At 34.2% G+C, this 17,281-nt stretch overlaps 1 protein-coding gene across 1 annotated transcript in view; it reads left to right on the top strand.

Moving 5' to 3' along the window:
• LRP1B (LDL receptor related protein 1B) overlaps nucleotides 1-17,281 on the top strand; it is a 1,897,925-nt gene that overhangs the window by 1,654,904 nt on the left and 225,740 nt on the right. The window contains exon 60 of the mRNA XM_073019651.1: nucleotides 5,761-5,960. Coding sequence (XP_072875752.1) covers nucleotides 5,761-5,960 — 200 coding nt within the window. The remainder of the gene's footprint in view (nucleotides 1-5,760; nucleotides 5,961-17,281) is intronic.

Raw genomic sequence — 17,281 nt, 5'->3', positions numbered from 1 at the left:
TCTTCCATTTTAACAATTATCCTTTTTAAAAGATTTAAAATTAGGACAGGTGAGGGCTGGGCACAGTGGCTCATGCCTGTAATCCCTGCACTTTGGCAAGCCAAGACGGGCAGATCACATGAGATCACGAGTTGGAAACCAGCCTGGCCAACATAGTGAAACCCCCTCTCTACTAACAATACAAAAATTAACTGGGCCTGGTGAGACACAGGCCTGTAATCCAAGCTACCTGGGAGGCTGAGGCAGACGAATCACTTGAACCCAGGAGGTGGAGGTTGCAGTGAGCCCAGATTGTGCCATTGCACTCCAGCCTGCTTGACAGAGTGAGATTTTGTCTCAAAATAAAGTAAAATTAGTATAGGTGATAAAAGTTTTTTGGAAAGTGAAAAAAGCTACCTAAATCATTACCAGCATGCCTTATTTTAAAAGGCATACTTTCATTTATTTTCCTTTACTAAAATTCTGACAAGAGTCTGTTAGAGGCCAGGCACGGTGGTTCATGCCTGTAATCTCAGGACTTTGTGATGCCAAGGTGGGTGTGGATCACCTGAGGTTGGGAGTTAGGGACCAGCCTGGCCAACATCGTGAAACCCTGTTTCTACTAAAAATACAACAGTTAGTCGGGCATGGTGGCACGGGCCTGTAATCCCAGTTACTCAGGAGGCTGAGGCAGGAGAATTGCTTGAACCGGGGAGGTGAAGGTTGCAGTGAGCTGAGAGCAAACCACTTTACTCTAGCCTGAGCAACAGAGTGAGACTCTGTCTCCAAAAAAAAAAAAAAAAAAAAGAAAAGAAAAATCTGTTAGGAAATCCACAAGGAAATACTAGGTCCCATTTTGAATTTGAAATATATGTTAATGAAAATATGTGAAAGACACTCAGTATTTGGATCCATTATTGCCAATATGGATAATGACAATGCAAATAAATTTAGAAAGACACATTTTTACCCTCTGTATCTTGATATATTTTAGAATGTCCTTCAGCTTTTTCTATAGTTGGAATAACTACCAGTTTTCCAAGACGAGCAGAAATATTACTTCCTCTCTAAAACATTTTCTAATTGTGCCTAAGTGATCACCACATATTGAACATTTAACAGTATATGACTGTTTTTAGTTGAAATGTCTTTCTCTCCATCTAGAACGTAACTTCCTTTAGCACAAAGGTCATGTCTTAATCATTTTTTGTGTCTAACACGGAGACTGTTAAATTCACTGTTGAAGAAGAAGAATAAATGAGTAACTAGATGTACACAGAGAATGAGGTTATAGCTACAGAGACCTTGTGCCTGCACCTATGCGCAAACCAATACATTGGTATGTTAATAACCTGCATGTTTCAAAGAGAAGAGTCATGAGGGAACTTTTGTTGTGATGAAATGAAAGGCAGACCAAGATGAAAATTCAGTTTCTGATTTCTGTGGAGGAATACAGAAATATTTCATTAAACTATGTATTCACATAAGAAAAACTTTTTTTAACCAAGTTTTTAAATCTGTCCCAACAGCTCATTTCAGTATTCTCATATTCAGGCAAAAACACACAGGCAAATAATATAAATGATTAATTTCATAATTCAAAGTTAGAAATAATTGCAGTTGGAAGGAAAAAACTTCTTCAAATTTAATACTTGAATTCAGAAAAAAATTAGTAAAAGCTGAGAAAGACTTCTATTTAATCAGTTTTATAGAAATGCAATGTATAATATTCAACTGTAAAAGACATTCTCAAAAATCGCAGAGGCCTATTGTTATGGTTACAACCAGACATTCTTTTATGTGTTTATACTTCATTATACCTCACAGAATAGGTACTGTTTAGGGCTGAAATTTTACATATGTGATTGAGGTAAACATTGCATATTATCTGGGTGCAATTTAGGTCTCTTCTTTCAACATTTTCCCTGCAGTTGTGATTTTTAGCTTTAATTATTTATAATAAATTTTTACATAGGTAATTTTTAAGGGTTTCATTTCAGAGGTTAAAATTACCATTATGTTTAGTACAGTCTTATTGATAAATTTGAAAAAAAAAGTATAGCAATGGGGCATAAGTATGGAAAGGAAATGATATCTAGCCATCAGAAGTTAGCTACCACTTACTGAGAGAAAAAATAAATCCTGTGTTTATGAAAGCTCGTGCTTACCTGAGTACAGTTGAACAACCCTTTCCTTCAGTGTAGTAGAGTATTATCCATAATATTCTTCTGCTTGATGAGTACTTAAATAGACAAATCATGTAATAACTTACATAAAATCAAGGCAAATCATGTCCAAAGATACATACAATCCAGATTCAATAGGTTACCTAGTAGGAGAGTATTACTAAACTAAAAATATATTAATATGCATATTTCCTATGAAATCAGATAAAACAATAATAGCTATTATTTGCTGAACACTGGCTACATACTTATCAATGTTCTATGTTTGCTTCATATATTCTCTCATTTAATACTAACAGTGACCCTATGAGAAGAAACTGTAATTGCTTATTTTCGACATGAGGCAATCCAGGCTCAGGAAGGCTAATTAAAGCTCCTAAGTTCACATAACTAGTAATGAGAGGAACTGGGATCTGAGCCCATGTAATCTGTTTCTAGTATTTATTTGCTTCAGATGCTACATAGTGCTCATTAGAAGAGAAGTCAGTGTATAAATCTGGAAACCTGAGTCCTTGTTCCAAGTTTCCCCATCATAATAAACAAAGCAGATAACCTTTTATATTCTCAGTTGTCACTTTATCAGTGAAAGCTTTAAGCTACATGATCTCCAGTACTCCCAATAACCAGAATTAGAATTCTCAATTATGTTATACTTTGTCCTAAAATCTGAAAGAAATAAAATGTTATTTTTCTCAAGAAATTTATAAGGTGGTTGTGAAGATAAGTTATTTTTTTTTTCCCCAAAGAACTATTTGTAAGCATAACAGTTTTTCATGTCTTCCTCCATCTAGGTAAAATTATTATTCACTCTTTTGTACTTCCACAGTAAAATAATTGTATTAGCTGAAAAGTGAAAATGTGAGACTATAATGAAAAACTCTGACTAGAGCTAAATTTCACATAATTCATAAGTGGGGAGTAATTTGGAGAAGTATATTTGGGCCCAGTAAGAAAGGGTTTTCATTTGAGGGAGAGAATTCCAGTTTTAGAACTCTTACCAAACTTATTGAGAGTGATGTAACAGATGTTGGACTTCATGAAATAATATGCTTTTTCTCTTCTTGGTGTATTTGTTCATGATGATGGTAAGACTACCAGATGAAAAATTTCAAAACAGAAATGAAAATTTAAAATTGCAATTATATGGAAGTTAGACCACTTGAAATTTGTAGTTTACTTAATAATTTAAGAAACATTATTATTCACATCCAGTAATTTAATTTGCAATGCTTTTACTGATAGCATTGATCACATGTATTGATCAACTATAATGGAGAAAACCTTTTTTCACTTTTGAGATGTTTACATGGCAAGTACAATTACATGTAGAGTAGCTTAATAGAATGATAGAAAACCTTTTTTCACTTTTGAGGTGTTTACATGGCAAGTACAATTACATGTAGAGTAGCTAAATAGAATGATAAAGACACTCTCTAATTAAACCAATTTGGATATGTTATTTTTAATGTTATAGAAATCATTGAAATATTACTTTTAATTTTTATTTTCTTATATGCAATTCTTAAAAAATACATGGCATATAGCAGCACAAATAAATTTAATCATATCTAACATGTGAGGGAAGCTGGAATAAATATATTTCAGAGAAATCAAAAATTAGCATGTTAGTATTCCCAAGATTCAAGGTCAGTAAGGCAAAAAGAATTGTTCTGATTTATTTCAACAAGGTAAACTATCTTTTTCTTTTTACTTCTTTCTGATTCACTTTCTTCCTTCGTATCTCTTTTGTCATGATCCCTAGTATAGGCAACAAGGCACTTCTCCATAAATTTATTAGAAAAGAATGAATTATTTCGTTTCCTAGAAGATGTATTTCGCTGACATGTGTTCACTTTTCAAAAGAAAACTGTACCAAATATAATTCAAGATTTTAAAAACCATAGCATCATCTTTTGAGGGACTTAGGATCTATTATTACTTGATAATTTGAGATTTTCAAAGTATGTTTACAGTTAATATGTATATACAAAAACACTGCGTAGGAATTCCAGTACTGGCCTATGTGAACTTGACTTAGCGTTACCAGACCCAAGTCTATTTTACATTTTGACTTTCAGAGATCTTCAAATCTCTGTTCATAAAATTCCACCTTTTGTTTAGGTTTTATCAAAAATATATTGCTTCTTTTTTAAGCACAGATTTCATTAGTACTTCAATGATAGTTTGACTATCAAATAACTTTTGTATTTGATAGTTTGACTATCAAATAACTTTTGTATTATCTTTATAAGCCATACTTTTATGCAAAACAAGAAAATGATTGTCAAAACACAATATTGCATGTGTTCTTTACAATGATTATTTAGGTTAGCTTTGTATTTGATAGTGTTGTTGTTGTTGTTGTTTTTTTTTTTTTTTCCTGAAAACTCTTTCCTTTTTAGTATGTGTTTAAAATATCTGAACATAATTATGTCTGTCAGAATTTATGAGAAAAAAATTATTTTAAGAATGTTTTAGATTTAAATTGAATATATGGGTTTAAATCATATAAAACATTTTTAAAACAAATTATTTGGATGCAAATCTTCTAAATCTGAAGAACTAATTGCTAAGTATTATACCTCGCAAAAAGAAAGAGTGAAATAGAGAAAAATCTACTTGTGTTAATAGATTTCAATTTCAGAATTGGAATGTGAAAATAACATTAAAGATCCTATAACTCAAATCTTTACTTTTATAGACAAGGAAACATCTAAAACATAAAGTAATTTCTCTTACTGTGAGGAAAAAACAAAAAACAAATGGCTTCATTAAACAGAGAAAAATGTCTAAGTAATCTGCCGCTTATACGTTATTTGCATTTTGTCAGGTGTAATATTTATACTGAACTCAACCTACTTATATAGTATCAATATTACTTACTTCATTTACTGTTTTTCCCCCCACTTTCTGAACTGTCCTATATAGAACTTCTAATAACATAATGCAAATCACTGCTGTCCAGTATAACTTTCTATGATAATGGAAGTGCTCTATATTTATGCTGTTAGATATGATGGCCACTAGACACACGTGGTTACTAAGTACTCGAAAGGTGACTCGTGTGACCAAGGAGCAATACGGTTCATTTAATTTATTTTATTTTAATTAGTTTAAACAGTCATAATTGGTTAGTGGATACCATATTTAACAATGTATATTAAGGAAATAAAATGTGTACCTCCATAATTCCCTTTGACTTTTTCATAGATAACACATCAAAAGAGAAAGTATATATAGTGATAATTGTATTCCTTCAACATTGATAGATACCTTTTGAAAATTTACATATGTTAGCTTTGAACATCTATAATTGGTTAACACTTGTGATAGTATTATATAATATTATTGTTATATATGAGTTTGTGTTCTAAAATAAATATATGTTTAAAGTTATATGAATATTTCAAATCATACTAGATATGTAATAAAACATCATAAGAAATTTTGCATCAAAGGATGCTTCTTAAAAGCTGTAATTCAGAGAAATGGCAAGAATTAATGTGGAAACAGTTGAGCAAAAAGGTAATATATCGTTTGATGTTTTGCTCCCAGAGAATCTGTAAACAAAATAGTTATGGATTTTCTTTCCTAGGTATTTGTATTGGATTGACTGCTGCGAGTATCCTCATATTGGTCGTGTTGGAATGGATGGAACCAATCAGAGTGTTGTCATAGAAACCAAGATTTCTAGACCTATGGCACTAACAATAGATTATGTTAACCATAGACTCTACTGGGCTGATGAAAATCACATTGAATTTAGCAACATGGATGGATCTCATAGACACAAAGGTTGGTCCAGTAGCATAAATATTTTAGTATTTTACCATGTCATAAAATATTTATTTAAAAATATATATTTATCTTATATGCTTTATCTCATCAAACATTTAATTTAAGGTTACATTATTATACTCCTTTATGAAAATATTGGTAAATTAGAATGAGATGTAATTATTTAAAAATTATATGTTATGCATAAGATATTTTACACTATCAATGTTTTCTTTAATTGTATTTTTCTAAATAGATTTTCTAGTAAATGGGCTGTAGTTTTATAAATTAATATTCACATGTATCCCAATTGAATTGAAATAGAAGGTTATTTGCTTGTAAATATGAGGCTATTCCTGCAATCTGCTAGGATTTCAATTTTCTTAAAAAACTGAGTAAAAGTATAGTTTTATAAGTTATCAGTTAAGCTCTGTACATGACTAATGTTACTGTTACCTAATCACAGCAGCAACAATAATTAACATACAAAATAGTAACAGACAAGGATATAACAGAGAAGAGGTCATGTATAGTTAAACATGACATGGATATAGCAGAAGCCACAAATCACTCAAATTACATCAAAATGTTTTAGGTAACAGGTAGCTTTTTAAGAATTAGACTTTTTCCTGAACAAATAAATGAATTTTTATTGATCTTCACTAACTTAATGTCACCTTTACTATCAGGGGTTTACATTTCCAAACATCACTTAAAATAAGAGTTTCAAAGAGAGGTCCCAAATAAAGTCTACATGTTAATAACAGTTTAGCTTGTCAAGTTGCTTTCTTCTCTGGCATTAAGCTTAAGACAAAAACCCCTGGAGGAGGGAAGGATGAGAAATGATAAGGAAGAAAGGATTTTTCTTAATCATCAAGTAATACTCTGCCAGTGTGTTCCAGTGTGGAATAAAGCAATGAGTTTAAAAAGAGAAAAGGTAAAAGTCACCAAAGTTACACCACTTAATAATTCTACCTATATTCCTGTCAGTTGACGTTTAAACAAATACATCTTCTCATCCTTCTAATTAGCAATGCTGACAGGAAGTTCTTAGAGGTGCTTTCTTAAGGGTAAGAACATTGCAGTACGAAGAGTGCAGTTGGATGAGTCACTTACTTAGGTGTTGACATTCCAATTATGGAGATAAAAAACTCATCAGGATGCAATTTAAGTGAAAAATTATTTAAAGAACACTTTAGGATTTTAATTACAGCAAAAGGAATGTTGACAGATTGAAATCACACTTAGCATTTAGAAGTTATATCTCCCCCAAAGAATCAATAATGAAATGTTCTGCCTCATTCTTGGGTTGCACAGTTGAAAGTTTTATTGTGACAATCAATATTTTTCCTATGTAACCATAAATCTTTTCATTTTTAGCCTCCATATAAAGTGCCAGGTGGTTGTATATGTATTACTTTTTACTAAAATTTCACTGTACAACAAAATTTATACATATATTTTGATTAGGTAGGTGACTATTTAAAAACACCGCAGCATTAAATATTTGCCTTTCATTTGAGTCTTTGAAGTTTGAAGCTAAAATTGTTAAAAAATATTAGATCTATTAGAAACTATTGACTTCATTTCCTACTTATTAAAAAATTATATCACTTATGTGGTGACTAATGCTTTGTTAACCTTAATTCAAAATTAAGTCCATGTTAAAGTGTACTGGTGGTGACTTTGGATAGAGAGACATGTGTAGTAGAAATGGCACTAAATGTATTAAATAGTAAGATATTTGGCTGAAAGATAGTCTAGTATGATGTTATTAAAAATTTCAAACTTGATTTTGAAAATGCATCAAGATTCAAATGGGAAGAAAAGTAGAATTACAGCCTTCAGAATATTTTCTCCTGAAGGTTTTCTCAGAAAGACTCGTGAAAAATTCACTAAGTGCCTTATCAGGCATCTGCCAATATCTCAGCGCAGGCCAATAATTATCTGGTAGTTACTAATGAGGTACTAATTGGAGCCAGTCTGAATTATGCCAACTCTACCATCAATGAAAGAAAGAGCCATGAATTTGCCACGTTTGTAAAGAGGTATTGGATTATTCTACTTGCATTTGCCACATAAAGACAAAGAATGCTATGGTTTCCTAGTTGTTTATTTGCAGGTGGAAAATGAGACATTCGTATCAATAACTTTCGTGTTATTTCATCACTAGCCACATTGTTTTAAACCAAACCAATGTTATGTTTCTCATTTATTGTATTTCTTAAAACTGAAATCTGAGCTAACCAGAACGATGAGACAAGCCTGTCATGATAAAGTAATTTGAGAATATAAAAAATATATGAGACTTTTTAGAACAACAGCCCTTTTTCATAAGCCAAATTTTAGAAAAGTCACCCCTTGGACTTTATGGTTTAAAAAGTTGGGCATTTTTCCCCCAAAGATATTCCAGTTTACACCACAGAGTAGTTTTATAAATGAAGCATTATTTTATTATTATTTGTCTAGTTCAAGAATATCTGAGGTTTCTAAAAATTCTGTGACTTAAAACAAAGGTTCAGATTATCTCCAAGGTACATGTGCCTTACAATTTGTTTGAGAGCTTCCATTCCTCTTTCTTTGCTCCCTGATACACCCTAATTCACCCTCCTACCAAATCTACACACCACATTGAAAACCTGAACAAAAAATTCCAAAATATATCAGTCAATTTACTAGCTTAGGAAAATTTAGATGCAATCTTAGTCACATGAACCTCTCCCTAATCTTTGTCTCTCTGTATCACTCTACTGTTATTCACTATAGTAACATATGATAGAATATTAATAATATAGTGATACAGTAAAAGACATGCCACTGAATAAATCAGTGTATTTTAATTTACATCTTCATTAATTTCTTTTATTAATTGCTCTGATTTCTTCTTTTTAACTATGACCATCATTCATTCATTCATTCATTCATTCATTAGATATTTACTGACCTGTCTTTCTGTGCCGTGCGCTATGCTAGGCCCCTGGTGTTGCAAAGATGAATAAGTCTCTACCTTCAGATAATAATTCAATCGACAAAACCAATATGCAGGAAAAGACATAAATTAGATTGGGGGTAAGACGTATGTGCAAAATATTCCAAAAATGCAGGCAGGAGTAGTGAAGACTGCTAAAGTGGGAAGATCTTTGAGCAGTTTGAGAGATTTAGCAAAAGCTCCCTGTAGAGGGAAAATGTAAGAAGGATTCTTCACACAGAGGGAACAGCATGCGCAAAGATGTGATAGAGTCTTGAAATAGTATGGGGTTTACTCAATTTGGCTATGATTGGAAGTCATATAAGAATGAGATAATGACACTAGATGAACAAGGGCAAATTGGGGCCAGATTGTCACAAGCCTTGTATGCTAAGTAATTTGGAATTTATCCTTAGGTCACAGGGAGCTATTGATGGTGTTTAGTTGATGGAGTGCTGTTATTAGATTTGACAACAGCATGTGAAATGAAAGACCCTGGAAGGGCAACCAATTTAGAGACTGTTAAAATATTTTAGGAGAAAATATTTGAAGTGATTATAGCTGTGGGAATGGAGATACAGTGTTAGAGTCAATAGTTATGTAGTAGACCAAATTGGAGATATATGTAAGCTTAGAAATACTGGTAGTGGCATTATAAAAATTAAATAAATGATTTATATTATTATTGAATTACCTAGGGGAAAAGAATTCCAATATTTGATGACTTATTAGTTTTGTATGTATTTGTACATTTTTTAAAAGAATTAATAATGCCAAACTGAGCCTAATTTAGATATTCAGAATCTCTATGTTACGACGCTCTACTTTGGTGAGAGATGCGTTAATTTTAACAGCAAAAGTGCTATTCTAAAGATGTATTAAACATTCTATATTATGTCCTTCCCTAAAAGGCATTTCAGAAAACCTGATAATTTAACTAAAGTTCACAAATAAGTGACACTCTTTCTGCCTACTCTCTCTTGAGACGTGGAATAGGTCCAGTGAGAAAGTTGGCAATTTGAGGATGTTTTCCAGGTGGAAATATTCAGTTTCTAAATATATTGTTACACAAAAGCACACTGATCCTAATATATGAATAAAAATAGTATTCTTGTAGGTCCATATATATGGGACTGATTCCTTACAACTCCCCAACTGAAACCCTCCTAGGAGAATTTTAGGCTTTGATTTTAGATAAGAAGTACTATGCCTTTGTTGGAGTACTGATGTTTAAGTGAAAGATCTCCTCAAACTGGAGAAATAAAACCTTTAAGATCTTAAAAGAAGTCTGGGAGCCTCAAGGAGCTGGGGGTCAGGTTGGGATGGGATCTACTGCTAACTAGCTTATTCACCCTGAACAGTGTAGTTCAATTCCTTGGGCCTCAGTTGCCTCATTTGTAGAAATAAGGGTGTTGAAAAATATTACATGAAAGGAAAGTCCAGAACTAAAATTTTAAGCCTCCAGTTACATGGATCAATCAACACTTTCAGCATCTTTGCCAAATCTCCGCTTTTGAATCTCAAATGAGTCTCCCTTAATTTAAACCTAAGAGAGGGAGGTTGGAAATCTGTAATAATTAAATGCTTTCTCATTCAACCTTGATGCAAATATCAAACTACCAAAACAATCCCCTGTCCTAAGTGTTATCATAAAGGTTATTAACATATTTTAAAGTTGAACACTTGTAAACTAATCAAAGTAATGATGAGGGAGAAAACCTATACTCTTGAGTGTTACCTTGTACTGTATGTTTTACACATACTATTTAGTTTGTCTTTCAACAGATATTTTCTTAGCCTGCTAATGGGATTCCAAGAACAGGGGTCATCCTCTTATGAACCATTTATTTTATTAGAAGCCTACTGATTTCAAGGGACTGTGCTTGATGCAATATGTGCTCTTGTAATTATTCTACCAATCTATATATGTAATAAGTGCTATTAAAGCCATTTGCCAGCAAGGGAATATGTTCAAAGAGATTAAGTAACCTGTCCAAAGTCACAGCACTAGTAATCAGGACAATCAAAATTTGAACTGAGATCTACCTAATTCCAGGGCCTGATATCTTTCCAGTTCTCACACAGCACCCTTGTTTTTGAACAGACAATTGAAGATTGAAACCTGCTTGTTAAAGCCTCTAATATTAATAGTTATAGCATAAGTGTACACTTACACAAATAAAGCTGTATCCACACCTGAAATCTTTTGGATTGATTTAAATATTGGACAGGTAAATGGCATAATATATGAAGAAAAAACACACAAAAACAAAGCCACTAGAATATAATTACTATAAAATAAAGCATGTATCTCAGTAAATCCAAATATTTTTTGTGTCTTTTTCACAATGAAAAGAGCAATGATGTTGCTTTAAAATGTTTATACTGTGTCTTAGTCTGTCTGGGATGCTTTAACAGAATACTATTGGCTGGATAATTTATTGCTTACATTTCTGTAATCCATGATCAATCAAGGTGCCAGTAGAATCAGTGTCTAGTAAAGGGCTCACTGTCTGCTTCATAGATGGTTCCTTGTTGCTGTGTCCTCTCACGGTAGAAGGGACTAGTGGTTCCTTGTTGCTGTGTCCTCTCACGGTAGAAGGGACTAGTGAGCTCCTTTGAGTTTCTTTTATAAAGGCACCATTCCCATTTACAAGGATAGAGTCCTCATGTCATGGCTTAATCACTTTCCAAAGGCCCACCTCTTAGTACTATCACATTGGGTATTAGGTTCCAATATATGAATTTGGAGGGATGTCAACATTCAGACCATAGCATTCTATCCTTGGACCCCCCAAATTCGTGTCCTTCTTATGTGAAAAATACACTTATTTGATCTCAATAGCCCCCAAATTCTTAACTTGTTCCAGCACTAACTCAAAAGTCTATAGTCTCATCTATATCTTATCTAAATCAGATATGAGTGAAACTTAAGACGTAATTTATCGTTCTCCTGCTGTGAACCTGTAAAATCAAACATGTTATCTGCTTCCCAAATACAATGGTGTGCTGGGCATAGGATAAACACTTCCATTCCAAAAGGGAGAAAGAAGAAAGAAGAAAGAGGCAATAGATCCTGACCAAACACCAAAACCAAAATGGAAAAAAATAAATCTTAAGGCTCCAGTGTAATCTTTTCTTAAGAGCATATCTGGTGAGAGCTCAGAAGGGGAGGAAAGCTATAGAGAAAGCTTTAATATTCTTGAATAAAATCCTCTAAATTTTGCCTTCTGGATACACAGGTGTGGCTGTTGGACCCCAAAAGTTCCAGGGGGGCCTGCCTCCATAATTTTGCTGGGTGTAGCCCATTTTCCACCTCTCACGGGTTGGAATCTCATGCCTGTGGCTCTACCAGGCTGAAGTTGGAAGTTGGTGGCTCTAGCAGTCTGGGGTTTCTGGGTGACTCCACCTCCATAGCTCTGCTTGGCCTTGCCCTATAAGGGACACCGCAGTGGCCCAGCTCCATGGTTCCATTATTCATTGCCCCAATAACAGGAGTTCTTACTGTGGCCCCACCCCTGTGGCAGTTGTCTACCCCAACCCCAAGGCTGTCTGTGGCATTTTTTTTTGAAATTTAGATCAAGGCAGCCAGATCCTTGCTTCATGCTCACTCTGTGCCGTAGTGGAAATTCCAGTATGTGAACATCACTAAGACTTACTATATTTGACTTCCAAAAGGACAGCCTGAGTTGCATCTGGGCCTGCTTGCGCCACAGCTAGGCTGGCTAAAGAGCACCACACTGAAAGGTGGGGAGAAGAGCCTTGAAATTGTTCTGCTCCCGCATCTCTGGCATTCTGGGCCTGCAATGGATGGGGTAGCCTTGAAGACCTCCAAAATGCTTCTGAGGTCATTCTTACATTGTCTTGATAAATAGCACCTGGCTTCCACCCATCTATACTAATCTCTTTATCAAATGATCCCTTGGCCACACCCTTGATATTCTCTCTCTCACATGCTTGTTCATTCTTTACAAGACGGCCAGGATGAGGATTTTCCAAATCTTTTTCTGCTTTCGTTTTAGTTATACATTCCATTTGTAATTCCTTTCTCTCCTCTTGCATTTAACTATAAGCAGTGCAACAAAGCCAAGTACCTCCTTTAACACTTAGAGATTTCTTCTGGAAAATATCCTATTTTATTGCTTTTAAGCTCTGCTTTCTACAAAACAATAGGATGCAAACACAGTTCAGCCAATTTCTGTGTCATTTTCTTTTTTCTTTTCTTTTTTTTTTTTTTTTTTTTAAACACACAAAACATGTTCCTCATTCCCATTTGAGGCTTCATCAGTATGGCCTTTATGATCTGTATTGCTACCAACATTCTGATCACAATCACGCAGATAATCTCTAAGAATATTACGGTTTCCTCTATAGCTTTCCTCTTGTCAACTCTCACCACATTTGCTCTTAAGGTCCTTCTATGGCAATGTATCTCAAAACTCTTCCAGCCACTGCCCATTACCCAGTTCCAAAGCTACTTCACATTTACAGTACGTGATGTAATGACAACCTCATTTCTCAGTACGTATTTCTCTTACTTTGTTCAGGCTGCTACAACAAAATACATTAGACTAGGTAATTTAGACACAGCAGAAATGTATTACTCCAGTTCTGGAGGCAGGGAAGTTCAAGACTAAGGTACCAGCAGAGTTGGTGTCAGGTGAGTGCTGGGTCTGCTTCACAGATGCTTTTCTTGCTGTATCCTCACATGGCAGTTCCCTGGGGCCATTTATATAAGGTCACTAGTTTCACTCATGAGGGTAGAACCCGCACGACAATCACTTCTCAAAGCCTCCACCTCTACCTTTTAAGACTTTTTTTTCTTTTCCTTTTTTTTTTTTTTTGAGGTGAAGTCTCCCTCTGTCTCCCAGGCAGGGATTGCAGTGGCTTGATCTTGACTCACTGCAACCTCTGCCTCCTGGGTTCAAGCAATTCTCCTGGCTCAGGCTCCCAAGTAGCTGGGATTATAGGCTCCTGCCACCACGCCCAGCAAATTTTGTTTTTGGTTTAATTTTTACTAGAGATGGGGTTTCACCATGTTGGCCATGCTGGTTTTGAACTCCTGACCTCAAGTGCTCCACCCGCATTGACTTCCCAAAGTGCTGGGATTACAGGCATGAGCTACTGCACCAGGCCTAATATTGTTATATAAGATATTAGGTGTCAACATATGAATTTTGGGGAGACACCAACATTAAGGCCATAGCACCATGATTTAGTGGGATATTTGCATATTAGAGTTTGCTATGTTAAAGTAACAACTATATTCGCTACCTACAGCCTTCTCTGAACGGATTGTGTATTAACATAAGATAAAAATATCTCCTGAGAAAAATTTTAGAAATAACATTGTATATATACTTTAGCTTAGATATTTCATTTTCCATTTAATTAAAAGAAAGTTAAATATTAGAAAATTATATTTTGACTGGAATTTATTTTTGACCACTTGTATCAAAGTAAATAAATTCATATTTACTTCTTTTCAATTTTGGTTGCTTGTGCCATTGAACTTCAGATATCTTAGGCAGAGAGGTAGTATTTTGGAAAAGAAAAGGCTGAAAATACTGTGTGAATAGTAATAACAAAACGGTGAACTAAGAAAAAGTTATGTTTGACCTTGAGTTTTTAAGTTTATATGTTCCAATAAATTGTTTTTTTCAGTATACTCTTCTGTGTATCAAAAAATCATTTAACCTTAAGTCAGTTGGTTATGTACATATTTTATCCAGCATACTGGAAAAAATTATACTCTAACTGTTAATTTTCTCTGAAGAGTAATAGTTGGGTATGATTCTGAACTACAGTTACCACTGAACTCTTTTATATTTCATGAGCAAAATTGTTTAGAATTTCTAGCAATTATGTTCACTACAGCTCGTCATTTAAAGGATAACTGTTTCTGTTCTTCTAGACCTGCAGAGCCTCATATTAAAGTGTCAGTATTGTAGTCTAACTCTATTGTTTGTTTATTGCTCTGGGAATCCAGTTTGTGTTGTAAGGGGGCAGTTCTGTGTTTGGATTTAAAAATCTAAATCATAACCCATGCAGTGCTAGTCTAATTAATGTTGGAAAAAGGAATCTAGATCTCAGCACGTTACTGGTGAAATGGTGTAAAATATGTTTTAAGAGTTTGTTCTGAAGACAAAAATAAAAACACTGAAAGAGACAAATAGAATATTTTGTGTTCACATATTCCGAAACCCAGTAGCTCTTGTATTTGGATTTTTAGAAAATTTAAATGTCCACTGTAGCCCACCGGAAAAAAAAAAAAAAAAAAAAAAAAAAAGAGGAAGTTGAAAGAATACTTCCCACCAACCACCTCCACTATTTTATAATATTCTAGAGTGTTTCTTTCTTGGTAAGATGTTGCATTTTAGTACTTTTGAAAAAAAAATCTATCATTCACAGTCCATTACAAACAGTAGACTTCACAGGCTATTTTATGCCCACAGTGTTGATGTGCTGCTGTTTACAATACAATAAAAGTTAATGGAAGGGAGCAAAATACAATTCAGTTACTATAGAAATGTTTCTAAACCAGTAAAATAAATTGAAATTAACTGCCATTTCTAAAATGTCTTAGAATTTCAGTGTCAATCATGCCTTTCAGTTTTGTCCTTTGAATACATTAAATTTGCATATACGTTTAGGGAATTTTTTTTTTTTTTCCCCCGCAAATGTCATGTGTTCCACATGCTTGTAAACATAGGGACATTTTAAGTATTACCCTCATTTGAGTTTTCAATCATTTTCAACAACCTCATCTATTCCAAATACAAGGTGGTGGAGTATGCGAAAAGAATAAGTAGATTAGGGATCAGTAGGTTTACTTCAGGTTCAGTTACTTCCTAATTTAGGCATGTAGTTTTAGCAGACTATTGTGCGTTGTTCTTATTCATAGAATAGGGGTTCTATGTATTCAGTGACTTTTCTAACATTGCTTAACAGGAATTTGGCTGAGGTTGAATCTAGTACAGAGAAGCACTGTTCTACCAGTTCTCTCACTTACTCTTCCCATTTGCTGGGACTACCTGGAACACTGATATAGTTGGGATATTTGTTCCTGCCCGAATCTCTTGTTGAATCATAACCACCAGTGCTAGAGTTGGGGCCTGGTGGGAGGTGGTGAGTCATGGGGGCAGATCCCTTATAACTTGTGCTATCTTCATGATAGTGGTCATTTAAAGGTGTGTGGCACCTCCCCACCTGCTTCTTGCTCCTGTTTTGCCATGTGATGTGTCTGGTCCCCCTTCTTCCTCTGTCTTGATTATAAGCTTCTTGACGCCTCCCTAGAGGCCTAACAGATGATGCCAGCACCATGCTTCTTGTAAAGCCTGAAGAACCATGAGCCAATTAAGCCTCTTTTCTTTATAAATTACCCAGTCTCCGGTATTTATTTATAGAAATGCAAGAATGGTCTAATGCAAACACATTTGAAAATATTTGTGATATGTTACACTCTTTTACAATTTTATTTTAGAAATGTATTTATCATTGCAGGAATATGAGAAGACCAGATACTAAACTCATGTAAATAACTATACTTGATATCTGTCCCAGAGGCAAATGCTTTTCAAAGGCTTCTGTTTTTTGTTAAGACTCTCTAACAAAGAAATTCCTTATGTATATGTGTGTTGAATATAATAATTCTTATAGTAAGTACTTATAGTCCGGTTCAGACTCTCACATTTCCATGTACTGTGAAGGCTTTATCACCAGCAGAAGGGCCCAGAAAGTTTTGAAGTAAAAGGAATATGCTTTACCAAGTGCATGAAGCAATGTTGTTTTGTTTACTTGACAGGTTAGAGAGAATTGTCATCATCCTACTAATGTATTTTTAGTCAGTCTTGTTTTCAAAAAAGTATACTACAGTTTAGAGAGTCTGCTTTATAAAACTTCACATTCATTAACAGGAATACTCTTTAGATAGTAAATATTGAAATGGCTATATTTGACCTTCTATTATAAACTATTTAAAAATAGGTAAGAGACAGGAGGGGATTAAATGATATGAAATCTAATACTCCTAATCTATATGGAGAGTACATATTATTTGAAATGAGAATGTAGACAACATGAGGCAAGAAATACTAGAAAATAATGGGCCATGGATGCCTTCAGCTCTAATAATGGCTTAAATCTGAAAAAGATTTCTAAATACGGTATGAATTTCTTTTTTTATTTTATTTTGTTTTATTTATTTATTTGCTTATTTTTTGAGACAACGTCTCACTCTGTTGCCCAGGCTGAAGTGCAGTGGCACGATCTTGCCTCACTGCAACCTCTGCCTCCCGGTCTCAAGCTATTCTGCCCCAGCCTCCCGAGTAACTGAGACTACAGACATGCACCACCATGCCTGACTAATTGT

The sequence above is a fragment of the Chlorocebus sabaeus genome, chromosome 10 (assembly GCF_047675955.1).
Source record: "Chlorocebus sabaeus isolate Y175 chromosome 10, mChlSab1.0.hap1, whole genome shotgun sequence".
NCBI classification, from domain to species: Eukaryota; Metazoa; Chordata; class Mammalia; order Primates; family Cercopithecidae; genus Chlorocebus; species Chlorocebus sabaeus.
This window is presented reverse-complemented; position numbering and strand designations above follow the sequence as displayed.